Below are 27,377 nucleotides of genomic sequence, written 5' to 3'. Positions count from 1 at the left end.
TTTACATGCCTAATCATGGGTTCATATTCTTGTAAAAATAATAGACAACTTATTAGGAAGTACGGTAAAATCAAAACTGGATAAGGGGTAGAGAATACTATTGGGGAAGCAGAGTGAAGGATTTATAGGCAGAAATCCTTTTTCTTTTACATTATTTATTATTTACTTTGTGTGTGTTCACACATGTAGAAGTCAGAGGACAACTTGCAGGAGTTGGTTCTCTCTTTCCACCATATTTGTTCCAGGGATCGAACTCATGTGGTCAGGCTTGGCAGCAAGTACCTTTACCCACTGAGCCATCTCGCCAGCCCCCCAAAAGCTTATTATGAAAGGGTAGTCAGAGAAGGCCTCTGAGAAGACACATGAATCAGAGAGCTCATTAAAGTGGTGAGTAAACTAAATATTTGAAGTAAAACTTTTGTAAGTAGAGACAACAGCTTATAAGTTCTTAAGAGTTGGAATCTCAATTTGTTCAGTATCCCTACCCCCAGCATTATACTCTGGCACATAGAAAGCATTTACAGTTCAAAAAGTCTCTTTTTGCCCGTGTAGAACACCATCCTAGAAACCTTTAGTAATGAACCAAATTTAGCCATAAATCAGTCACTTTGGCATAACTCATTTATTACCTTCATAAGCAACAATGTATTTTAACTTAATTATAGCAAACTATTGACATCAAATATTTAACCCATGCTGGCAGTAAATGACTTAGTATGGTCATTTGTATTGAAATGATTTAAATCTTCAAAAATGTGGTAACTACAAAAGATATTAAATAAGAATAAGGACCAGCAAAATGGCCCAGCAGTGAAATTGCTTGCTGCCAAGCCTGACAACCTGAGTTCAGTCCCATGGTGGAAGGAGATAACTGACTCCTGAGTGTTGTCTTCTGACTAATACACATGTCTCTCACACACACACTCAAATAAATTGTTTATTAAAAAAGATGATAAAGTAATGTGAATTTAAATCTGATATGAAGGATTTATTGTTTATCTAGTATGGAAACCTTCCTCTTCATTTTACTAGCAGTATTCTGAACTTGGAAATGTTTAGGAAATTTTCATTTGGATGGGGAATATTCCTCATATAGTTAGTACTCTTGGTCATTGTTTTTAATGATTACATAAAATTCAGCCAGGTGATAAGAAACAATGCTGGAGTAGCATTGTAGAGTTTACTCTTTTTAGGTAAAATCCCAAGTCAAAGCATATTATGTATACATATTTTAAAATAATTTTCATTACTTAAATCTTTAATTTAAAACTTACTTTAAATTATTTATTATTTTAAATTAATTTACCATTTTTCCTGAGAGGCTTGTTCCCTACAATTTCTGCTGCTTCTAGCTTATATGTGTATATCAGTTTTTATATATGCTACTAAATATTCTTCAATTTTTTTTATATTTTATTGGTTAAAAACATTCATGAGTACTGTCTTAATTTCCATGTTTTATTATGATTAGTGTTTTTTACATGTGCTTCAGTTTATTATGTTTGTGTTGGCACCTTTAATTTTCCTACCACCCAATTGTTTCTTTTGTACAAAACAACACCTTTGTTTTCCAATTGTAAAGTTGAAGAATCATCATATAAAGAACTCCAGTTTATAAGGTTATATATTATCATTAGCTGTGGGTGTTTTTCTTAGTCTAGTCTTAACTGGATAGAAACACAGGCAATTAGAGCTAAAAAGAACAAGGAACCTTGAGTCTGTGCGTTACTCATTATGAAAGGAGGAGACAGATCCAGAGAGGTTTCAGTTCCACCTTTGGTGTCAGAATGTGGTTGATGACCACACAGAATAGTAGGAGATGTTGAGGTGATGAGATTTTGGATATTTTTGAGGACAGAGTAGAGACCATGATGAGTGCAGTGTGTCATTGACAGGAGTCTATGTAGAGTAGAGGGTAGAAACTGAAGTAGAAGACCACAAGGAAAACACTTTGATGTCAGAGGGAGGGAGACTTGTTAGAAGGAAGATGGTTGGATGTGTCCATGAGACATGGTCAGAGGTTTGGGGGAAGAAGAAGGTAGAGCCCAGGCTCTGTGTTGATTCATTTCCGTTCATCTAAATGAACCATGAGGATGGTTAACTTTGGGTTATAAAAATAGCTTTGGATGAATTTTGTTAAGCTGTTTAACAAAATCTCTGTAGAACCATTGCTGATTTATTAAATGTCAGTTACTTTTATTCGCGTGGTATATATAAAATCATTCTTTTGCCCAGTGTTTTTCAAGGTTGCTTCTCACTTATCTGTGCCTTCCAATTTTAGGAATTCCATCATCAGATTCTAGGAATGCAAATCTCTATTTTTTGGATGTTGTACAACAGGCCAATACTATTTTTCATCTTTTTGACAAACAGTTTAATGATCACCTTATGCCACTAATAAGGTTAGTTGCATTGTCATATTTTCATTGGTATTTCAATGAGTATTATATTTTTATTTTTTTTTTAAATAATACATGTTCATGAAAACATCAAATAGGACAGGAGGTTTGAAATAAGTATTTTCTTCTTTTCTTGAATTCCTTGAATTCTTGTTTTCTCTTCCCACTGTGCTGTTAATTTTGATATATTTGAAAAGTTTTTAACTATCATTACCAAAATTGGAAATCTAACATGAAAAAGGCCTTCCAGCCTAGTGCAGCTAGGTACCAGGCATGGTAGTGCACACCTGAAATCTTAGCTACTCAGGAGGCTGAGGCAGGAGGATCTCAAGTTTGAGGCAGTCTAGTCAACATTATGATTTCAAAGTCAGCTTGGACAACCAAGACCCAGTCTCAAAAGATGGTTTTTTGTTTGTTTGTTTTTGTTTTTTGTTTTCTTTTTTCTCTAAGGGCTGAGGGTAGGAGGGGTATTTAGGGGGAGTTTTCAGGGAATAAAGGGACTAGAGAAATTATGTAATTGTTATACTATCAAAAAGAAAATTAAAAAGTTCTTTTTTAAAGTTAAGGATGTAGCTCAGTGGTAGATCTTGCTTTAGAATCTGCAAGGTCCTGGGCTCACTCCCAAGTAACTAACACACACACACACACACACACACACACACACACACACACACACACCAATAGACACAATACACTTGTTATAAAGACATACAAGAAACGTGAATGAACAAATTTTAATAAAGCATCAAGATTTGGTTCATATTGTCATATCAATTTATATGGACTTCTAAAGCATTTGAAAATTAAATGGAGTAATATATAATGTTACATGTTGCTAAAGTTGTCTCATCACTAGTATCTGTGCAGGAAATGTTCAGATAAATGATCGAGTTTGATAGTTTTTGGTTTTTTTTTTAAACAGTGCTATGACATGTCTAGACTAGAAACAAGCTCACAGATCACTTGTGATTCCTGAATCATACTTGGAAAGGAAATTTACTCGTTTGCTGTGTAACCCAGGCAGGTATTACAGACATGAGCCACCAAGCCCAGCTTAGGAAGTTTTCTTGATTTACTTTGCAAAGAGCTGTTATGTCACATTCATAGGTGACATAATTCACAGGTGTTGTAGTGTTGTGTATTCCTTAATATTTCAATAGAATTGAGAAGCTGACAAATATTATTAGGTTTTCTTGTCTTTTTAGTTAAAAAAGCTAAATGAAACTGGATTTACTTACTACTGTCCACATTTTTTTTGGTAGGATTAATTATATTCTTAAGAGTTTGGTGATGTCTATGACTTTTCTTACTATTATACCAGATATTTAGATACAGAGGAAACTAATTTCAAAATTTCAAAGCTATATGGTGATGTTAAGTGCTATCTCCTCAGAGGTCAGAATAACAAGTCTGTCTTTGCTTTGCTCTTAATGGGTTAATTTTTCTAGTGTGAATGAATTGGGTATGCTAATGTACATAATTGTATGTAATGATTTATTTTGTAATTATTGGGTATGTGAGCAAATGAAAATAATAGGTGTTAGAATGTATTTACAAATATGTATTCATGATGTACATATTAGAAACTTAGAAAGTAGGTTATTAACTGGAGTTTGTTTTCCTCTTTAATAAACAATAGCTCTTCTCCTAAATTATCTGAATGCCTTCAGAAAAAAAAAGAGATAATTGAGCAGATGGAGATGAAATTGGATACTGGCATTGATAGGCAAGTTAACTGTTTTTCTCTCTTTTTTCCCTTGCATTTTTAAAAATTGTAGAAGTGCATTTGCATTGCAGCATGAACATTGTTTATTTTTACTCTTCTGGCAGTAAAGTTGATACTTTAATATATTGTTCTTATTTTTAGGAGAATGTTATTTTTATTAATCCCCATGGTGTTTTTTGTTTTGTTTTGTTTTGAAAGTCAGTGTACTTAGATATACTTTCAAGTCAAAACAGTTAGAAATACTTTTTAAGCCCCATTCCTCTGTACCACACTTATACAAGCTACAAATTCCTTTGAAAAATGAGATGCGGGGATGGGATATAGTGTAGGGGTAAGGGTACTTTATTATCTGAGAACCCTTGGTTCAATCCTTAGTGCTGCTAAAACAACAAAGGTATGCAGTGTTTATTGTTATATTTCCATGTAGTGTGAGATATTTTAGAAAGAATGTTTGAAGAAGTAAAGAAAATTTTGCCTTGCTGGGGATTACAAATTGCTCCTGAAAAGATACAAAGAGGAGATTCTATTAATTATTTAGGATATAAAATAGAGCTACAAAAAATTAGGAGAGAGAGACTACAGACCCTTAATGACTTTCAAAGATTATTTGGAGATATTTTTCATCTATGAACTATTGTTGGGGTAAAAAATGATGAACTGAATAATTTGTTCAAAACCTTAGAAGGTGACAAGGACTTAAATAGTCCAAGAGAATTATCACCTGAAGCTGAGAAAGAATTGGCCTTGGTAGAAAAGAAAGTACATGAAAGGCACGTGGATCGTATTGATCCAAAGCTGGATTGCATTTTGGTTATTTTACCTTCTAGGCATTCTACTGGAATATTAATGCAGAGGGGAGATATTATATTGGAATGGATATTTTTACCAAATAAACCAAATAAAAAATTAAAAACTTATGTGGAAAAAATCTCTGACGTGAGCCGGGCGGTGGTGGCGCACGCCTTTAATCCCAGCACTCGGGAGGCAGAGGCAGGCGGATCTCTGTGAGTTCGAGGCCAGCCTGGGCTACCAAGTGAGTTCCAGGAAAGGCACAAAGCTACACAAGAGAAACCCTGTCTCGAAAAAACCAAAAAAAAAAAAAAAAAAAAAAAAAAAAAAAATCTCTGACGTGATTTGGAAAGGAAAATTGAGACTTCGTCAGTTAGCAGGATTAGACCCAGCAGAAATTGTCGTACCTTTAACTAAGGAGGACATTGAAAAATTATGGACAGAAAGTGAACCTTGGCAAAGAGCTTGCAGTAATTTTTTGGAAGTTGCTTGCATGCACTTCCTTTTTTTATTTTTGTTAGCTAATATTATTTCCTTCTTGGGTCTCTGAGGGAGTTGAAGATTAGTTAGTTACAGTTGAAGGTTAGTTAGTTATAGTTGAAGATTAACTAGGATAGAAAGTGAATTAGATACATTTTGGACTTACCAAAATAGGATAGATAAAGGAATTATTTTCTCTGATTTGTCAAATACAAATGGACTAGACATTGTTTAGGAATTTATTACTTGTATATATTGTATATAGTTATTGTACTTTTGTATATAGTTTTTCTTTTGTTAGTTATAACCTTTTGCTTTTTTTCTTTTTATTAAAATAGAAAAGGGGAAATATGGTGGTATTTTATTTGTACTGAAATGTGATTTTAATTGTATGTTAATAAATAATGTTGCCCGGGGTCAGAGATATTAGAGCCATAGCAAGAGCGTGGCGGTGGTGGCGCACGCCTTTAATCCCAGCACTTGGTAGAAGATCTAGATAGATCTCTGTGTGTTCAGGGATACAGCCAGCATTGGAGACACACGCCTTTAAGACCTGGAGGGCTGTACATACAGGCAGTGATGAGGCAGTCATGTGTTTAGGTTTACAACCAATGAGAAGGCAGAACAGAAAGACTATGTAAAGACATACACACAGGAAGTGGGTCTCTTTCGGAGAGGTAGAAGCACCGAAAGAAGAAGGGTAAGATTTTAGCTCTGAGCTCTGACCTTTTGGCTTTCTCTTTTACATTGGTTCTGTGTTTCTTATTTAATAAGACAGTTGGTTACATCTACAGGTAAGGGTACTTTAGTGTCTGAGAACCCTTGGTTCAATCCTTAGTGCTGCTAAAACAACAAAGGTATGCAGTGTTTATTGTTATATTTCCATGTAGTGTGTTCTGGCTTATCTATGAAATATTTTAATAGTTGTACTGGTTTTGTACATGTAACTTCTGTTGAGTGAATTTTAAAACTTTTTATAATATTTACTGAAGACTATAAATACTGTTACTTTCCAGGTTTCTGTTTTCAGATGATGGTGGTCTTATATTGATTGAAAATTACTATAGCTCCCTGTTATCAAGTATTTGCCATATATCAGGCACAGTGTTGACTGTGATCTGTATCCTAATCTCACCATCTTATGTTGGTCTACTGTTATTTTGTAACTTGACCTCATTATTGTTGTGCTTAATTATGTGGTCTGTCCCTTAAATTTAACCTAAAACTTATAATTTTGACCACTCTGCTTGCAGCCACTGAACTCTAAATTAGTGTAGTCTGTTTTATTCCCATAAGCTTATTTTTGGAGAATATCACACAAGTTAGATATTATTGGTGCCTTCTAACCAGTGCCTTTATTTCTCAGCTGGGATTTAGTGCACTTGTTCATCTTCCTGATTGTCCTTTAACTATGGGACTCAATGTGCCTACTACCACAGCCATTCTTTTGAAGCCTTTTATCTTCCACTTGCCTTAAGATTCTCTATGTATGGCTTTGCCTTAGAAGAGCCTTAGCTAGGAAGTAACTATTGGTAGATTGCAAAGATCTTTTCATGGGAGAAAGATGATAAAACCAGGAGCTCTTGGATATCAAGTCATAAAATGACTTTTTTTTTCTAAATTCTAGTTTGCCAATACCAAAGTGTTTTGTAATGATAGGAAATTAAATACTTTAACTTAATTCAGTATAATACAAAGGTAAAATTGAGTAAATTAAATGTGTCATATATTTTGTGTTCTCAATCTTTAGGACATTAAATTGTATGATTGGTCAGATGAAGCATATCTTGGCTGCAGAACAAAAGAAAACAGATTTTAAGCCAGAAGATGAAAACAATGTTTTGATTCAGTATACTAATGTGAGTGGAACTATTCAGTTTGCTAATATATTATCTTCTTTATTAAAGCTTGAACAATCATTAGTGTGCATAATTGTGTTTTAAGTTTTTTCTCTTATACTTGGAAATTGAAAAACTATTTTTCTTTGCTAAGCTAATACACATATCTGTATAATAAGTGTAGAAAAACTTTTACAGGCATGCGTAAAAGTCTGTGCTTATGTAAGAAAACAAGTTGAGAAGATTAAAAATTCCATGGATGGGAAGAATGTGGACACAGTTCTGATGGAACTTGGAGTACGTTTTCATCGGCTCATTTATGAGCATCTTCAACAATATTCCTATAGTTGTATGGGTGGCATGTTAGCAATTTGCGACGTAGCTGAATATAGAAAATGTGCCAAAGACTTCAAGGTACGTTTAAACAAATATCGAGCTTGCAAGCCATACCATTAAAAACCTATACTGACTTGTTAAGAAGTGTGTGATTTCATTGGCATCATAAGGAGAGTTCTAGTACAGCTTACCTAAAGGCAGTTATTCCAGTTATATTTCAATATTAGCATTTCCCCCTAGGGGTTTTATTTTAGTTAAGGTCATATTTCAGCACATTCCATCCAGGTGCCTTTTAACATTCATGAAAAATTATGGTTATGTCACACATTAGGAAAATAGCCTTATTTTCATGTGTGTTCCTCTAAAATCAGTTTTCTTTTATATTTAAGTTATTTTTAAAGGTGCTATACTAATGATAATTAGTTCTAGTGTATCAAATTACAAATTATTGAGAAAATTGAATAATATGGATCTTTTCAAAGATTATTAAGAGTTTTAACTATGGAAACTTTTGAGATTTAGCTCTTCAGAAGCTTTAAAAATTCTAACATATGGAATGTCTCCCATACAACCAGTATGTGAGAAGAATTTGCAGAACTAGGAAGTAAGTTGTTCTGGTTCAATGCTTTTCTTTTGCTTTCTCAATTCAGATTCCAATGGTATTACATCTTTTTGACACTCTGCATGCACTTTGCAATCTCCTGGTCGTTGCTCCAGATAACTTAAAGCAAGTCTGCTCAGGAGAACAACTTGCCAGTCTGGACAAGAACATCCTTCACTCCTTCGTACAACTTCGTGCTGACTATAGATCTGCCCGCCTAGCTCGGCACTTCAGCTGAGTTGAAGTCACAAAGGAAATGTGTTGTATTTCAGAAGGCCTCGGGTGATAGAAGCACAGGAGATTCCTTATGACACAGCCAATGTTTTATGTGAAGAAATGACTGGAAGAAAGCAGCAGCCATACTTACCCAGGAATTTCATTGAAAGTTGGACACCATTAGCTATATTTTGCTTTTTATCTTTTCCCTGTTACATTGAATTCCATACTTTAATTTATAAATTTCAAATTCTTTAAACCTATACGTGACTGTTATAATCCTGAAAAATGTTGGTGTGAGAAGATGAATGAATTTCACCAGTGTTCTGGTTCTTGATCTTTAACGCATTCTCTTTGGAAACCCTACCATTCCTGTTTTGATTAAAATAGGTGAAGTGCAGTAAAACTATACTTATTTATCAGTTCTTCAGTTAACTTTTTAGCACCGGTGATATTAATTAAGTTATTAGATTTCCCTAAAGAACTTGTAACAACTCAAAAAGACCACAGTTGAGCATCATTTCTATAGGTGGGAGGGGCTTTTCCTGAGGTATAGCAGTACTAGTCCAGGGAAAATGTTATGAACTAAACTAAAATGATGAACTGTTTTAAGTAGATGGTAGGAACAAATCAGAATATATCTGCTTTCTGGGTAAAACTTCCAAGTTTACTATTTCTTATTTGATAAATAGATTTAAGCCAATTAATTAGTAAGAAATTAATGAAACTACCTTATTTTATATTTAGCTTAAGGTGGAATACTTTAAAGGACCATGTTTGTTATTTTAATACTCTGAGTAAAAAAGTGACATATAGTGTAAACGGTATTTATGAGAAATAGCAACATGTTTAGCAACAATGCAGTCAGTCCCTTAAGACCAGCCAGCCTTGAATGAAATGGGATGGCTAAACATCCAGTAGTCTTCTATTTTAAGAGGAATTGAGAATTTCAGGTAATAAATATTATATATTCCAAGTTTGGAGGCAAGCTCACAGCAAAAGCCTGCTTTTCAGTTCTGAAGATTCTTTCATTGTCCATTTTCAAGACATTTCTGAAGTTATTCCTACTTGGATATTATTGATTGAATTGGCTTAATATGGTACAATAATAAAACACTCACAAAAGTTTAAACATCAGATAAAAATTTAGAAAGGCCATTGCTCTGTAAACCCTATTAACTTACTCTGTAAGAATACATTCTAAGTTATATATAGTCCATTATATTGTTCATGGTGTTCTAGGACCCAAGTGAGCTGTAATATTCAGTTCATTCATAGCATTGTTTTCTCTTAATGTAGGGTTTGGCCTAATTTGGGGTGAATTGTTTATTTCTTCTGAGAACCTCACTCTGAATAGTTATCAACATTACCAAGCTGTCTAATCCAGAATTAGCTACTGTACAAGTTACTGTTGACTGTATTTCCATTTTCTGTTTAGCCCAGTGTTACAAAGGTAAGCAAGGGCAATGAGCATGCCAACTTTTGTCACTTTTATAGGACGTTGTGGCAGTTTTAGAGGCTTTCCAGAAAGCAGTCCTCAGACCAGGGAGAGCCAGAACAGGTCTGGAGACTAGAAAAGATCTATACTTGTACTGTTGCCACTTTAAAAAGTACTGATGTGAATTCAAATTATACCTCTGTTACTTCAAGCCAACAGTTTTCAGGCAGTAGTTTTACTGGCCATTTGAACTCTTTGTACAGTGTCAATTTGTAAAAAAAAAAAAAAAAAAAGAAAAGAAAAGAAGAAAAAAATCAAACCATGAGATAACATTATAAGACTTCCAAATCAGAGAAGCACCTCAAATTATTTTGTTTGAATTAATTTTTAAAAATGTAAAGCAGTTACTTGTTTAGATATTTTGTTAATTATTATTTCCATGCTTGAGTTCTGTGCAATATTTTCCATTATGTCCACTGACAGGACAAAGAAAATTCAAAGTGAATACCTTATTTAGAAGTGTTAACTTTCATGCTCAATAAACAAATTCCCTGCAATTGTTTTTTTATTTCACCCAATTTTTACATTTTAAGAACATCTATAATGAATTATATATTTGATTTTTTTTAACTAAAAGTATTCCTTATTTTTCATAGTTTAGATTTCTCCCTTTTTTTAGCAGAAAGGAACATGACTATATAATCAAGATTTAAAAATCTAACTAGAATAGGGTGTTTCTCTAAAGAAATAAAAATATGTGTTGTATAAACCAGTATAAATTCTTTGCATTTCACTCTTAAAGTATTTACATATATGGGCATCATAAAATTTAGTTCAAAATGTATAACTCAAAAAAGATTGTCAATAGATAAAATGCTCTTATATATACATGGGAAATTTTTAGTTAGAGATAATGGAGCTTAATAAATTTTACCAAAATTTAAATAATCTTTATACTATCCCACAGTTCTGTGTGAACTACACATAATATTTAAGTATAAATATTTCATTTAAAATGTGCTTCAAAACACTGAGAAGTGTTTGTCTAAACTTGAGTGTCTTAATTTGAGATGCAGAACACAGACTTCAGAAGAAGGCTAGTTTCTGAATTACTGGAAATGATAGATCACACAAATCCTTATATATAGGTTTAGAATGGCCCCTGAATTAATTGAAAATGATAGAGTACACTGTGAGCCCTTATCAAGAATTATTAGATTTTATTGGGTGGATCGATTTTTAGAATATGGCAATGTAACCATTCCAAGACAATTACTGGCCTCCTTTAGGAATGCCATTGCTGTGAATCCCTAGGGTCTTCCTTGTTTTAAAAAGTGCTGGTATCATAGGTTAAAGGAGGTTAAGTTAAATTTTAAAGCAGGTAATTTGTGGTATATTTTCTTTGCTCTTTCCATTTTTCTTTCCTTTTATGCCTAAATATTTTACTTTCTGAATACTAGCTTCTTATACACAGTGAAGTAATTACCAGTCAATAGATTGATTCAAAGTAGAGAATTTACAGCTTCCTTGAGACGTTTCTGCCTACATTAGTACACCTCCAGATGAAGAGATATTGGCTCCTAAAATATCCCTGAACCTTAGAGTGGTCGTGTTCATAAGGCTAAGACATGCTTGAATTGTTGGTGCAAGAATAAGGGGCACTCAAATTTATGCCTTGTGACCAGGAAAGATTATATCTCCTGATTAACATGGTGTTCTTACAAAAATATTCTGTCATTGCCCACACACTGTTCACTCCTTTTTCAGGAGTGTGAGATCTTTTCTAGAAGCCCCCTGGACTTACTTGATTTCTAGCAGAGACTTTGGTATACAAAGTACTCTGATTTATCCAGTTCGTTGAATTATGTTCAATTCCTTTACTACTCTACTTGAGAAGGCTTATCCTACAATTTACTACATATTTTGGGAAAGAAGACCAGTGCATATCATTGTGCCAAATAATTTTTCATGAAGTTAAAAACAGCAATTTAAAACTTTAACGCATAATAAAGGTAATTATATCTACATTTATTAGACTTAAGTCTCATGTGCTGTGCTAAGTCCTTTGCATATATTGTTGATTCCAGAGTAACTATCATTTGGGTACTATTATTTCTGTTTGGCAGGTGAAAGACCTAAGTCACAGAACAGGTAAGGAGACCTTCAAGGTCTATAGGCTGACACAGGCTCAGACTTAAATCTCGTATAATGGGAGTGAATAATGTCTTTTTTATAATTTACATTGTATTTTTCTTATTTGTGTGACATTATGTATATTGCTTATTTTGATAGCCTCATCAGTTTTACTTAATTTTCTTTTCATCCAGTATTTGATTCTCATTGTGAAGTTTAGATAATGAAGTTGGAATACAGGATCTGTATCAAGCTACTGTTGGATTTTTTAAAAATATTTTAGTGTGCAATCATACTATCTCAGTTGGTGTTTAAAGTTATATAAGTAGTCGTTTAATTTTATTCAATATTAAGTTTGTATTTAATGGAAACCTACCCATCACAAAGGTTTCCCTTAGTGAATATATTATACAGTCATATTTCATATTGTTTCTGCTTAATAATTTTAACAATAGAAAGAGTCTAGGTATTTCATAAAAGTTTTTGAATTTTTTATTTTCTGAGATTATAATAATTACATAATTTCCTCCTCTTCTTTCCTCCAAACCTTTCCATTTACCCGTCCTTGCTCTTTTTCAAATTCTGGTCAGCCTAGAAAACACACATAACAAATACCATTATATAGACTGAGTAGGTTGTAATTATGTATTTAGGAGTATGTGTATACATACATGCATATGCTCATACAGTTTTCTTATAGCATGGGAGAAAATAATAACTCCCCCTTAGGGGATACAAAGAAAGCAGTGTTTTTACATTCAAAAATAGACTACTTTAAATGTCATGGGCTTGCTGATTCTGTTAGCTATTTAATGCATCTTGAAATGGCTAATTCTAGAGTGAAAATGTAGGACAAAAAGTAATTTATTAATAATTTATAATCATTAGAATTTTTATTGGTGAATGGAACTGGTAACCCTGAACTTAACTAAGTATGTAGTTTTAAACTAGGCACTGCATATTTTATCACTGCTATCTGGTGATATTATTTATTTGCTGTAGGTATCAATAAGCGTTCACTCTTATGACTAAATATCCATGTGGAGCAAAAAGGACCAGCAGTTAAACACAGTTGCTCATTTTCTCAATGGCTTAAAGGGTTGTCATCTGCCTTAACGTACAAGGCCAATTTAAATAGGAATATATCGTATCATACTCCAAATAGCAAGCAACCTCAGAAGAAAGGCATTAGGAAGGCATTTTTGTGTTGGACATCAGTGAGGCACTACAAATGTATAATTATTTGCACTAATATTTGAGCAGATGGAATGGATTAGAATATGATCCACATTATTTTGCGGACATATATTTTTCTATTAATATGTACTGTGCAATGTGTTAAAGCTGTCAATAATTCATTTTAGCCAGGATACTAATATTTATTACTGTGTTTAAGAGGCAGTATCCAATTGAGCCACTTTTAATTAAAAAATTTGAGACCAGAATTATGTTTACATTCCAGAAAGCACTTAACTTACTTTATAATCAAAAGATCAGTAAAACAGACTTACCATGCCTGCTACTTAATAAGAGGAAATACAGAGGCTTGAGATTGGAGGTAGGAATCTAGAATGAGAAAGCTAAAGGCTCATTTATACTCATAACTTTTATCACTATTGGCAATTTTAAATGAAGAAAAGATCCCTTCCATAATGTCTTTATATTAGTAAGCTAGGTGAAGATTGGGTAGAACCTGTTCCGTAGAACTGATCTCCTAAGGAAGACTTCCAAATCGTAGGTTAGACCTGACGAAGTGGAAACCTTGATGCCCCTGTAATCCTAAATAGGCAAGTGCCCTTCAGTGAGGCTGATCTTATGCCTGACAGTCATCTTTATCTTCATTCTGTGGGGATCTCGGTTTCCTGTTTTCTTGAACTCTGGCCTTTGGTTGTAGCACTTCTGTCAAATGTGTGGCTTTTCCCCTTAGTTCTGTGGGGATCTTGGTTTCCGGTTTTCTTGAACTCTGGCCTTTGGATGTAGCAGTTCTGTCAAATGTGTGGCTTTTCCAACTAGAAATCCAGACACAGTACCAATCTAAAGAAGACTGGGGCTACCTCTGCACATATTGTTTGTAAATACTGTAGGGGACACACATGAAATTATGTGATGATACTTTATAAATATTTTCCTAAGTGCCTATTAAGATTCTCCAGTAGAACGTATTTTCAATTTTTACCACAAGGGGGTGATGTTATTTTTATAGTGATAACTTATTTTTATTTAAAAAATGGAATTCATGTAATTTTATTGAACAACATCTATGAACACTACTGTCATACACTGCAGGTGTGTGTGTGTGTGTGTGTGTGTGTGTGTGTGTGTGTGTGTGTGTGTGTGTAATTCAGAAAGTCATCAATGAGGAAAAGTCTAAGAAAATTAAGAGCACAAAATCCAAAACATGTTTGTATACAGAGATGGACGACTTGAACCAAATTCACCACAACTAAAATTGTGTTTTTGGAGTTTTGTATGTTACATTGAATTCTTTGTCAGCTTTTTAAAAATAAGGTATTCATTGTCTGCATTCACTTTTTAATGGGGAAACTTTTGGAATAAACTCAAGTATAAAGAAATAATTTTAAGGATGTACCAAAAAAAAACTTCCCCTTTGATGGTAAATTGCTCCTGTGATGTTATCTTGCAATTCTTTAGCATTTTCCAGAAGAAGAATTCTGTCTGACCATAATACAGCTGTCAAACTCGGGAATCTGCTCTGACATGTAACTGACATCTAGTCCTCAGACCCCACTTCAGCTTTACAGGTTTGTCTCAGTGTCTCACTCTGGGATGCAGATGAAAACCATGTGAGGCTCCATATGATCTGCAGTTCATTTGCTTGAACACCTGTTGCTTCTGACTTTTTCAACTCCCCCCCCCCACACACACACACATACTGTGTGGGTTATAGGTAGTTACTGTGTCCCTGAGTTTGGTTCCTGTTTGCTCATGGTTGGATCCCAGTCATACTTGTGGGGACCTTCACAGTTGCTCTGCTGCACTCTCTTTGCACCCTCCCGGGTCTTCACAGCTCCACCTCAGCCACTTGTGGAGTGCTCATTAACCATGTGTTTAGGGATCAGGCCTGCACTGTGTCGAGTGCTCTTTTCCCTGTAAAATGATATGGGGAGTTGCTTTGTATGTATCAGAGTCTAATCACAATTTCAGTTATTACCAGTTTTTCTATTCAAGGGACTCATGAAGATTGTCTCTAGTTGGGTCAGTGGGAGCCTCTTCAGGTTGGCTCTTGTGCTCCTTTGGCATTCCCAACATTTTAAAGGCATTGGCTTGCACTCAGTACAACAGACTTTTCTAAGTTCATTTTGTACTTGTCTACCCTAGCTCTCCTATCCAAGTACTAACCAGGCCCAACTGTGCTTCACTTCCAGAATGAGGTAAGATTGGGCCCCCCAGGGTAGCGTGGCTGGAGATTTCCTGCAGCTCTCAAATCAGTCATTCTACTTTTCGGTGGAAATTGGTTCTTGGAAGCCAAGGTTTGTGCACTGGTTATACTCATTAAAATGGAGGTGCTGCTGCTTCTAGTGTGTAGTGCTGGGAGCTTTGTGTGATTGTCTCTACATATACTCATTCTTTTTTTTTTTTTTTTTTTTTTTTTTGTTTTTGTTTTTTCGAGACAGGGTTTCTCTGTGTAGCTTTGCGCCTTTCCTGGAACTCACTCTGTAGTCCAGGTTGGCCTCGAACTCACAGAGATCCACCTGCCTCTGCCTCCCGAGTGCTGGGATTAAAGGCGTGCGCCACCACTGCCCGGCCATATACTCATTCTTAAAACACATATCCATGGGCATACACTCCTGTGCCCTCTCCCCCCTTTATCACACACAACCCCATGAGATTCAGTGCCCCATACTGGATTTCCCAATCCCATGCAGAGGAGGGAGGGCATCCTCATCCTACTCAGCTACTGAAGTATTGACTTTAGGACCAAATTGGAAGAACAGGAATGGTCATTTTAGAAATCATGTAAGTCAAGTGTTGGTGGTGCATACCTTTAATCCCAGCACTCAGGAGGCAGAGGCAGGTGGATCTCTTAGTTGGAGGCCAGCCTGATCTATAAAATGAGTTCTAGGATAGTCAGGGTTACACAAAGAAACACTGTCTCAAAAAAAAAAAAAAAAAAAAAAAAAAAAAAAAAAAAAAAAAAAAAAAAAAAAAAAGAAAGAAAGAAAGAGAAGAAGAAAAGAAAAAAGAAAAGAAATCATATAAAGATTTTTAAATTCTAAATAAATTACAGCTTTAGCACTCAAGCAACTATATGGGGGTATACTGTAGTGAGGAAAATAGTAAAGGTGAATTGTTTATAAAATATTACACTAAAAAGTTAAAATTTGGAGGCAAATTTAAAATGCATAGCCTGTTTTTCTCTATCTCTTTACTGCTGTAATTGCTTATTTAATGATAGAGTACATCATAGGAACTGTGAATGACATTTTAGCTGTTAAATACTGGATAAAATGATTTTGCTAATAAATTTCAAAGGAAAAAATAATTATAGAATTGTTGTTTTTATAGGCCCTTAAAAAGTATGTGTTCAGATTGACTTCATGTGAGACAGGTGTCTATCAACACTAGGTCTCATACATACTGAGGTTAACTTCGTGTGAAATGATAGACTGAGACACAGACGTCTACCAAGTTATATTTCGAAAAGATAAAACAGGATTCAAACTTTCTCTGGCTCTGAGACCAGTGTTTTAAGCACTTGTTTGTGTTACCCATAGAAAGTTCACAAAGGTGGCCATGTTTCATCTGGGCTCATGCAAGCATTATTTTACAAAATGAGGCAGGAGACGGGGCAGAGTGACTGCTTACAGATGGGTAGAGTCTGAACCACTGCTGTGTTCACCAAATGGAAAGACGGCTTTGAGAGGAGAGTTCAGCGTGAGTGAGTGTGTGTTTGAAGGCAAAGCTGGGATGGTTTGGGTTAGCCGATTAAGTCTTCAGTGATAGGTCAGTTGATTTATTATAGAAACAACAAATCATAAGATGGAGTTTGTTTTTAGACAACGCAGTATAAACATGCAGTGAGAGAGAAGAGAGAGCAGAAGCCAGGCTCCTGCATTAATGGGGGTGGTGAAGGCCTGAACTTGGATAGTGCTACAGGACCAAACCATTGGCTTGTTTGTGTATATTAGGAAAGTAGGACTAGGAGGAATATCCCTGTGTGCTGAAAGCTCGTCAGACCTGTCTCCAGAACTTGGCCTAGGTTTTGTGAGGAATTGAAACTTTCAAATTTTCACTCTTTAGAAAAACAAGGTTGGAAAAAGAAATGTATTCCTTTTGTGGCTTTGATAAGGGAATGAATTTTTGAAATTTCATTTGATAGCTGTATATGTCTTAAAAATTTCCTTTGCTTAAAAAGGAAAACAAGCGCCCTAGTATTTCCATACTCCAGTGCTAGCTGTAGTAGGGAGACTGGGGGAAATAATACAGTTGTCCTTGAGGTCACGCCTATACAGAGTACAAACTGGAAATTCTGGCTGTCTTTGTATTGAAGTACCTGCTCATATCATTAGGAAGTTTTATATCCTGATTCCTAATTCTAAGCCCCGATCTTTCACTTTTCCAAGGGTATCTGGAAAAATACTCCAGTTTTGTAACACAAATCTCACCCACTGTATTTTAACTATAATCCCAAACAGTTGCATGTTTATCTGAGTAAGGCTACCAAAATGACCCCTTGGCAATAGTGTATGGAAGTGTAATTAAACAGTTAATTGTCCTTGATGCTTTTCGTGTTTTGAAAGCATGTTTTATGACCATTTGGAAGTTTGATGTGTTCAGTTATTTCAGTTGGACTGCCAGTTCACCAAAGGATGAGTTATCTCAGAGTACAGGTACTTTCTAATCTGCTGTGAGAGCTTTATTGACACAATGAAATGAAATAGGTTTCATTTGGATTCCTAATGCTTGGACCAAAAGCATGTGTGCAGATTATTCAATATTTAAATAATTCAGGAAATTATAAATACCTTTTCATTAACATTATAAAATTATATTTAGTAAGTAACTTAGTGCATATAATTTTCACTAGTGACATTAAGATATTTAATTTTTTTTTCCATGAAGGAGATTGTAAAGCACTAACCTGCCATTCACTCAAATTAACCAGATTCAAAGTCTATACATCTCAAAGACCATAGCCAGCCTGGGTTAAAGAGTGAGATGTTGTCTAAACAAGAAAACAAAAAACTTAGGCTCTGGTGACATACTTGAAAAGTTCCTACAACTATTCAAAGGAGAAACGATACCAGTTTTGTACCGACTTCCCAAGGAGTAGAACACCTAACGTACAGCCAGTATAACCTCCAGGCTGAAAACCAACAGGAAAAAGGGAAATTACAGAATCTCTCAGGCATGTAGAGCAAAAATCCCAAAGTACTAACAACCTAATTCCAGTGATAGCTAAAAACTAAACTGCATTATATCCACATAAGGTTTATTTCAACAATAGATTATTTAAAATCAAAATCTACCGGGGTTGGGGATTTTGCTCAGTGGTAGAGCGCTTGCCTAGCAAGCGCAAGGCCCTGGGTTTGGTCCTCAGCTCCGGAAAAAAAATTTTAATAAATAAATAAAAATAAAAAATCTACCATGTTTATTGAACTAAGGTGCAAAAAAAATTGTTAATGAAGTTCAGTATTCATTGTTTTTTAAAGCAAATTAGTAATAAAAGAAAACTTTTTACAGTAGGTATAAAAAGTAGCAAGACTTATTAAAGTGTTAAAATTCTGATTTCTGAAATCAGCAGTGAGACAAGGAAGTATGCTATCATTTCTGTTTAATATACTAGAGCTCCTTGCCAACATAGTAAGGCAAGAAATAAAATTGCATTGTTTGGGAATGTGATTGTATATGCAGAAAATCTGTAAGAATCTAGCAAGATTGCTGGGCACAAACCAATATTTGAGAAATGAATTTTCCTTTACACTAGCAATAGCCATTTGAAGATAAAGATCTTCAGACAATACCAGTTGTACAAGCACTAGCTACCTAAGAGTAACAGATGTGAGAGCTGTGCCTAAGACTTTAAAACATTCTTGAGGGAAGGTAGAATACAAAGCCATCATGGGTCAGAGGGCTCAAGGTTATAAAGTGATCTCTACATTTAACAGAATCTTAACTGAGATACTTGAGCTTTGAGAAATTCATTCTGCTGTGATAGAATCCTAGAATTCTGTCTTCTGGAATGTGGGAGTTAGTTCATTATGCAGGTAAGACAGAGCCTTTAATCTGGAAGGAAGGAAATATTTCCAAATTCATTTTGCTTTTTCATTATCTCAAATCCTAAAAGAGCTTTCCAGTGTTCTTCATATCTCCAAATCCAGTCCTCCAACTACCTGGCTTCTAAGAGCAAGAGTCTCCTGTCACCACTCCTAAATCCAAAATCCATTCATTTTCTGTGCAGCCAATGAATAGAGGAAAATACCTGCAATAGTTAATACAAGTTGTATCTACAAAATATACATATCCTTAAGAAAGATTCAAATAGAAAACAGGCAGACCATTTGAGACAGCCACAAATGAAGGCATTTAACAACCGGTAGAAATAACATGAAGTGCTCAAACTTCCTGCTTACCAGATACTTACCTGTGAGAATCCACATCCCACAGAACAGCTAGCATTAAGAAGGTCAGACAACTCCATCACATAGCCATGTGAACCAAGTGGAGGGCATATCACGATTTGGGTTACTTTATTTTTTCAGTTTCATATGCATACAGGAAAGTCCCATTCTTGCCTTTAAACAGGCAAATTAATGTCCAAAAGAATGCAAGGGGGCATCTGAGCACAGTTAACATGAGTGCATTTCTCTTTTGAATTTTTTTTCTTTTATTGGAAATAGAGGGTTTTTTTTTCATACAATATATCCTGCTTACAGTTTCCCCATCCTCTACTCCTTCCAATTCCTTCCCACCTCTCCTTTCATCTCAGTCTACCTCCTTTCTGTCTCATTAGAAAACAAACAGGCATACTTACCTGACAAGGGAGATACCATGATCACGAAAGTGGTTTTCCCAAGGTGAGGCTTATCCATTGCACTCTGGATGTGCTGACCCCTGTGACACCCAACTCCCAAGAGAAAATAAAGGCACCTAAGGAATAGTAATAAAATACAGTAAGATAAAACAAAACCAGAGGAATAGGACAAAGCAAACATGGAAGAAAAAGAGCCCAAGAAAGAGCACAAGAGCTGGGCGGTGGTGGCGCACGCCTTTAATCCCAGCACTCGGGAGGCAGAGCCAGGTGGATCTCTGTGAGTTTGAGGCCAGCCTAGGCTACCAAGTGAGCTCCAGGAAAGGCGCAAAGCTACGCAGAGAAACCCTGTCTTTAAAAAAAAACCAAAAAAAAAAAAGCACAAGAAATAGATACAGACTCAGAGACCCACTAGTTTTCACACTCAATCTCCATAAAAGCACAAAACTAAAAGCCATAATATATATGCAAAGGACCTAAAGGGTAAAAAATGAGAAATTTTAGAACTTAGAAAAATATTTTCTTAAAAAAGAGGCCTTGACACAATATTATGAAACAAGGACCCTCCAAGGATGTTGAGTTCATTTTCTGTTGGCTATCTACTGTACTGCTGAGCATACAGCCTACACTTAAGAGTAGTTTGTTTCCCTGGTAAGACTCCCCTGGAAAAACTAAACTTTCATTTGCAAGTGGTTATCAATTGGAGGTAGCTTCTGAGTTAGGGATGTGGGCTTGTGTCCACTTCTTTCAGCTCCAGAACCCCAATTGTTGCAGGCTCCTGAAGACCCTGTGCGTGCTGCCTCAGTCTCTGATTTCATATGTGTGCCAATCCTGTTGTGTTTAGAAGGCCTTGTTTCTTGGTGTCCTCAATCCATCCCCTCTGACTCTTACACTCTGTCTCCTATTCCTCAGTGCTCTCTGAGCCCTGAGGGGAGGGATTTGATAGAGACATCCCATTTAGGACAGGTGTTCCAATGTCTCTCACTTTCTATAAAACGTCTGGCTATGGGTCTCTATTTGTTCCCATCTGCTGCAGGAAGAAACTTCTCTGATGAGAGCTGAGCAAACTCTGACCTGTGAGTACAGCAGAATGTCATTAGGAGTCATTTTACTGCTAGTCCCTTTAGAAGAACATATTATTTGGCTTTACCCTAGGTCCTAGTACTATGTAGTCTCAGGTTTTTGGTCACCCAAAAAAGCACCAGGTATGGGTCCCATCTCCTGGAGTGGGCCTTTAGTCAGATCAGTTAGGGGTTGGTTACCCCACAAGCTTTGTGCCACTATTGCACTAGTGGAACACCATTGTAGATCAGAAGATTTGTAGCTGAGTTGGGGTTTACATTTCTACTTTGGTACTGTGCAGAGTACCTTTGAGTACCAAGAACACTAATCCATAGGGGTGAAGGCTTTAGGTATACAGCACCTTGACATCTCCATGTTCCATGAGTTGTGTAGGTGTTGTCTTCAGGAATTGCCTTACCCTCAGTTTGTGGAGAGCAACCTATAGTTTTGGCAATAGCCTCGTTGTTTGGGGATTCCTGTGGGGCTTCTTGGGCCAATAGCTCAATAAGTCACCCAAACCCAGTACTAGAAGTTACATTTGGTGACAAGATATGGCCAAGTAGGGCTGTCTCCCCCATTGTTTGGTAATTTCATTTAGATCATCTTCATACATGCAATGTATTTTAGGAAGCTTCTACTATATTAGGTTTTCATACTACCCCTCAAATGACCCTTAATTTTAGCTGTCGCTCCCCATATCCCCTCCCCCTCCTTGCTTGATCCTCCTATTCTAGTCCCCAGCCACCTTGTCAACTCATAGCTATCTATTTGTTTCCCTTTCCTAGGAAGATTTATCTGCCTTCACCCCCAGTAGAACTGTGGTTCTACAGGTTGTAGCTTTATTGTCAAAGACTTAGCAGCTAATATCACATATAAATGAATACATACCATATTTGTCTTTCTGGGTCACTCAAGATGATTTTTTTTCTAGTTCCATTCATATTTACCCACAAATTTCATGAGTTTTTTAAAGGCTGAGTAATACTCCATTGTATAAATGTCCCACATTTTCTTTATCCATTCATCTGTCGAAGGAGTCTAGGTTCTTTCTAATTTCTGGCAATTATGAATAGAGCAGCAATGAACTTGGTTAAGCAAGTGTTTCTCTGGTAGGATGAAGCATCCTTGGGTTATGTGCCCAAGAGTGATATAGCTGAATCTTGACACAGATCAATTCCCTTCCTCCTGAGGAACTGCCATACTCATTTGTCATAGTGATTGTAAAATTTTCACTCCCAACTTTAGTGAGTGTTCTCTTACTCCACATCCTTGCCAGCATGAGCTGTCAACTTGTTATGTGTATCTTAGCCGTTCTGACAGGTATAAGATGAAATCTCAAAGGAGCTTTGATTTGCATTTCCCTGATAACTAAGAATGTTGAACAATTCTTTATGTGTTTCTCAGCCATTTGAGTTTCCTCTTCTGAGAATTCTTTGTTTAGATCTGTACCCCACTTTTTAATTGGGTTGTTTGTTCTCTTGGTATCCAGTTTCATTTCATTCTTTATAAATTTTCAGTGTCAGCCTTCTATCGGATGTGTAGCTGGTAAACACACACACACACACACACACACACACACACACACACACACACACACACACACACACACTTTTCCCATTCTGTAAGTTACTGCTTTGTCTGAATGCTGGTGTCCTTTACCTTATAGCTTTTCAGTTTCATGAGGTCCCATTTATTAGTTGTTGATCTCAGAGCCTACACTAACAGTGTTCTGTTCAGAAGGTCTTCTCCTGTGCCAATGAGTTCAAGGCTATTTTCCATTTTCCCTTCTATCAGGTTCAGTGTATCTGAATTTATGTTGAGGTCTTTGATCCATTTGGAGTTGAATTTTGTGATAAGTATGAATCTATTTGGATTTTTCTACATATGGACATCCAGTTAGACCATCACCATTTGTTGAAAATTCCGAGAGCTTGGGGGAGCAGGAGATCCCAGCTGAATCAAGAACAGAGAGGGAGAACAAGGAATAGGAGACCATGGTAAATGAAGACCACATGAGAATAGGAAGAAGCAAAGTGCTAGAGAGGCCCACAGAAATCCACAAAGATACCCCCACAATAGACTGCTGGCAATGGTCGAGAGACAGCCTGAACTGACCTACTCTGGTGATGGGATGGCCAAACACCCTAATTGTCGTGGTAGAAACCCCATCCAATGACTGAGGGATCTGGATACAGAGATCCACAGCTAGGCCCCAGGTGGAGCTCCGGGAGTCCAATTAGCAAGAAAGAGGAGGGTTTATATGAGCGAGAATTGTTGAGACCAAGGTTGGATAAAGCACAGGGACAAATAGCCAAACCAATGGGAACACATGAACTTTGAACCAATGGCTGAGGAGCCCCCAACTGGATCAGGCCCTCTGAATGGGTGAGACAGTTAATTGGCTTGATCTGTTTGGGAGGCATCCAGGCAGTGGGACCAGGTCCTGTGCTCATTGCATGAGTTGGCTGTTTGAAACCTGGGGATTATGCCGGGTCACTTGGCTTGGCCTGGGAGGAGGGGACTGGACTGGACTGAGTCTACCAGGTTGATCTCAGTCCTCGGGGGAGGCTTTTGCCCTGGAGGAGGTGGGAATGGGGTGTATGCTGGGGGGAAGGGGAGGGGGCGGGATGGGGGAGAACAAGGGAATCCGTGGCTGATATGTAGAACTGAATTGTATTGTAAAATAAAATTAAATTAAATTAAAAAAAAACAGGACAGGATCAGAATTTGAAAGAAAGCTAAAATGGGTATTTGGGGGAGTTTTTAGGGGGGATGTAAGGGGGAATATTATAATTATATGATCTAAAAATAAAGTAAATAATTTTAAATTAAAAAAAAAGAAAATTCCGTCTTTTTTCCAGTGTGTATTTCTTTCTGGTTTCTTTATCAAAAATGTCTATGAGTGTAGGGATTTATGTACAGGCCTTCAATTCATTTACATTGATCAATGTGTCTTTCTGTGCCAGTACCATGCTGTTTTTATTACAATAGCTCTGTAGTACAATTTGAAGTCAGAGATGATGATACCTCCAGCAGTTCTTTTAATATTCAGGATTGTTTTACCTATCATAGGGTATTTTATGTTTCCATATGAAGCTGAGAATTGTCCTTTCAAAATCTTTGAAGAATTGTGTTAACATTTTAGTGGGGATTGCATTGAATCTATAGATTGTTTTTGGTAGGATGGCTATTTTTACTGTATTATTCCTATTTATCTATGAGCCTGAGAAATCCATCTTCTGATATCTTCTTCAATTTCTTTCTTCAGTATCTTAACTTTTTTACCATACAAGCCTTCCACTTGCTTAGAGTTACCTCAAGATATTTTATATTATTTGAATCTATTGTGAAAAGTGTCATTCCCCTGATTTCTTTCTCAGTCTGTTTGTTATTTTTATATAGGGAGGCTATTGTTTTGTGAGCTAATTTTGTATCCAGCTACTTTGCTGAAAGTGTTTATCAGCTGTAGGAGTTTCCCAATGGAAATTTCAAGGCCACTTAAGTAAACTATTATATCATCTGCAAATAAAGATATTTTGACTTCTTCCTTTCCAATTTGTATCCCCTTCATTTCCTTCAGTTGCCTTATTACTCTAGTTAAGACATCAAGTAGTATGTTGAATAGATAGGGAGAGAGTGGACAACATTGTCTTGTTCCTGATTTTAGTGGAATTGCTTTTAGTTTTTTTTTCCATTTAATTTGATTTTGACTATGGGCTTACTATGAACTGCCTTTATTATGTTGAGGTATATCCTCTTGTATCCCTAATCTCTCCAGGACTTTTTTCATAGAGGAGTGTTGAATTTTGTCAAAGGCCTTTTCTGTATCTAATGAGATGATCATGTGATTTTTGTCTTTCAGTTTGTGTATATGGTGAATTACATTTATTGATTTACAAATGTTGAACCATCCCTGCATCTCTGAGATGAAGTCCATTTGATCATGTTGGATGATCCTTTTGATGTGTTCTTGGATTCAGTTTGCAAGTATTTTATTGAAAATGTTTGCATCTATGTTCATAAGGGAAATTGGTCTGTAATTCTCTTTCTTTGTTGAGTCTTGCTGTGGAATAATCCTTTTGTAAACTGTGAATACTTGTCACTCAGTTTGCTTTAATAAAAAGGTGATTGGCCAATAGCTAGGTAGGAATTATAGGCAGGACAACCAAACTAGGAGAATGATGGGAAGAAGAAGGATGGAGTCAGAGGAGCCAGCCAGTCACCAAAGAAGCAGGACATGTAGAAAATGAGGTAGCAAGCCATGAACCACGTGGTGAAGCATAGATAAGAAATATGGGTTAATTTAAGTGTAAGAGTTAAGTAGTAACAAGCCTGAGCTATCAGCCAAGAATTTATAAGTAATATTAAGCCTCTGTGTTGGTTATTTGGGGGCAGGTGGTTGGGACAGGAAAACTCTACCTACAGGGTCTTTAGAGTAGCAGGGTAACTGTGGCCTCTTAAAATGGATTGGACAACATTCCCTCTGTTTCTGCTTTGTGGAATAATTTGAGGAGGAGTAGCATTTACTCTTCTTTGAAAGTCTGCTAGAATTCTGCATTAAAACCCTCTGGGCCTGAGCTTTTTTTTGATTAGTAGACTTTTAGCAACTGCTTCTATTTCCTTAGGGGTTATAGATCTGTTGAGTTGCTTATCTGATCTTGATTTGATTTTGGTAGGTGGTATATATTGAGAAAATTACCCATTTCTTTTAGATTTTCCAATTTGGTAGAGTACAGAATTTTAAAGTATGTTTTTATGATTCTGTGGATTTCCTCGGTGTCTCTGGTCATGCCCCCCTTTCATCTCTAATGTTGTTAATTTGAATCTTCCCTCATTACCTGTTAGTTAATTTGGCTAAGGGTTTGTCAATTTTATTGATTTTTCTCAAAGAACCAACTCTTTGTCTCATTTTTTTTGTATTTTTTGTTATTATTGTTGTCATTTCTATTTTATGGATTTCAGCCCCATGTTTGATTATTTTTTGGCTACAATTTCTTCTTGTTCTAGATGTTTTTAGATATGCTGTTAGGTTATTAGTAAGAGATCCCTCTTTTTTTAAATGTAGACACTCAGTGCTATGAACTTGCCTCTTAGAAATGCTGTCATTGTGTCCTGTAAGTTTGGACATGTTGTGTTTTCATTGTCATTCAATTCTAGAGAGACATTAATTTCTTTTGTAATTTCTATCTTGACCCATTTTTCATTCAGTAGTGATTTGTTCAGTTTCTGTGAGTTTGTAAGCTTTCTATTGTTTCTGTTGTTGTTGATATCCAGTTTTAATCCATGGTGGTCAGATAGGTTGCAGGGTGTTATTTCAATTTTCTTGTATTTGTTGAGGCTTCCTTTGTGTCCAAGTATGTGGCCAATTTCAGAGAAATGGTCTGTAAATATGTTTGGTCTTGTTGGTTTATGACTTCAGTGAGCTCCAACATTTCTCTGTTTAGTTGTTGTCTGGGTGACCTGTCTATTGGCAAGGGTGGGTTATTGAAGTCTCCCACTATAAGTAGGTGAGGGTCCATATGTGACTTAAGGTATAGTAGTGTTTCTTTTATGAACTTAGGTACTGTTGTGTTTGGTGGAGAGATATTAAGAATTGCAATGTCCTCTTGGTGTATTTTCCTTTGATGAGTATGTGGTGTCCTTTCCTATCTCTTCTGATTAGTTTTGTTTTGAAGCCTTTTTTGTCAGATATTTATGGCTACACTGGCTTGTTTCATAGGTCCATTGCTTAAAAATTTTTTTTGTATTATTTTACCCTAAGGTGATGTCTGTCTTTGACATTAAAGTATATTTCTTGGAAGCAGCAGAAAGATGGATCTTGTTCTTACATCCATTCTGTTAGTCTGTGTCTTTTTATTGGGGAATTGAGACCATTGATGTTGAGAGCTATCAATGAGCAGTGTTTTTGATTCTGGTTATTATGTTGTTGTGTGATTTCTTTTCCTCCTTCTTTTGATTTGCTGGTCTGGTATTATTTATTTCTCGTGGATTTGGGGGGGTTAACCTCTTCAGATTGAAGTTTTCCTTTTATTGACTTCTGGATTTGTAGATAAGTACTGCTTAAATTTGGTTTATCATGAAATGTCTTTTTTTTTCTCCATCTATTGTGATTGAAAGTTTTGCTGGGTATAGTAGTCTGTGCTGGCATCTGTGGTCTCTTAAGAGTTTGTAGAACATCTTTCCAGGCCCTTCTGGCTTTTAGAGTCTCCATTGAGAAGTCAGGTGTTATTCTAATAGGTCTGCCTTTATATGTTACTTGGTCTTTTCCCCTTGAAGCTTTTAATATGCTTTCTTTGTTCACTGTATGTTCAGTGTTTTGATTATTACATGCCAAGGAGATTATTTCATGCCAATTTCTTTTCTGGT

The 27,377-nt window shown here is 36.0% G+C and overlaps 1 protein-coding gene and 1 pseudogene across 3 annotated transcripts in view; both read left to right on the top strand.

Moving 5' to 3' along the window:
- Nucleotides 1-10,380, top strand: part of Exoc5 (exocyst complex component 5) — a 56,302-nt gene extending 45,922 nt beyond the window's left edge. For all 3 annotated transcript variants that reach the window (XM_076544891.1, XM_076544892.1, XM_042284758.2), the window contains exons 14-18: nt 2,282-2,402; nt 4,039-4,125; nt 7,145-7,253; nt 7,431-7,646; nt 8,219-10,380. In XM_076544891.1, the coding sequence (XP_076401006.1) occupies nt 2,282-2,402; nt 4,039-4,125; nt 7,145-7,253; nt 7,431-7,646; nt 8,219-8,407 (722 nt within the window). In that variant the 3' untranslated portion in view covers nt 8,408-10,380. The remainder of the gene's footprint in view (nt 1-2,281; nt 2,403-4,038; nt 4,126-7,144; nt 7,254-7,430; nt 7,647-8,218) is intronic.
- A 9,564-nt stretch (nt 10,381-19,944) lies between these two features.
- Nucleotides 19,945-20,090, top strand: LOC121832483 (U1 spliceosomal RNA; annotated as a pseudogene).
- The last annotated feature ends 7,287 nt before the right edge of the window (nt 20,091-27,377 follow it).

The sequence above is a fragment of the Peromyscus maniculatus genome, chromosome 9 (genome assembly GCF_049852395.1).
Source record: "Peromyscus maniculatus bairdii isolate BWxNUB_F1_BW_parent chromosome 9, HU_Pman_BW_mat_3.1, whole genome shotgun sequence".
In the NCBI taxonomy this organism is placed as follows: Eukaryota; Metazoa; Chordata; class Mammalia; order Rodentia; family Cricetidae; genus Peromyscus; species Peromyscus maniculatus.
The sequence above is the reverse complement of the archived record's forward strand: the minus strand, read 5'-3'. Positions and strand labels throughout refer to the sequence as shown.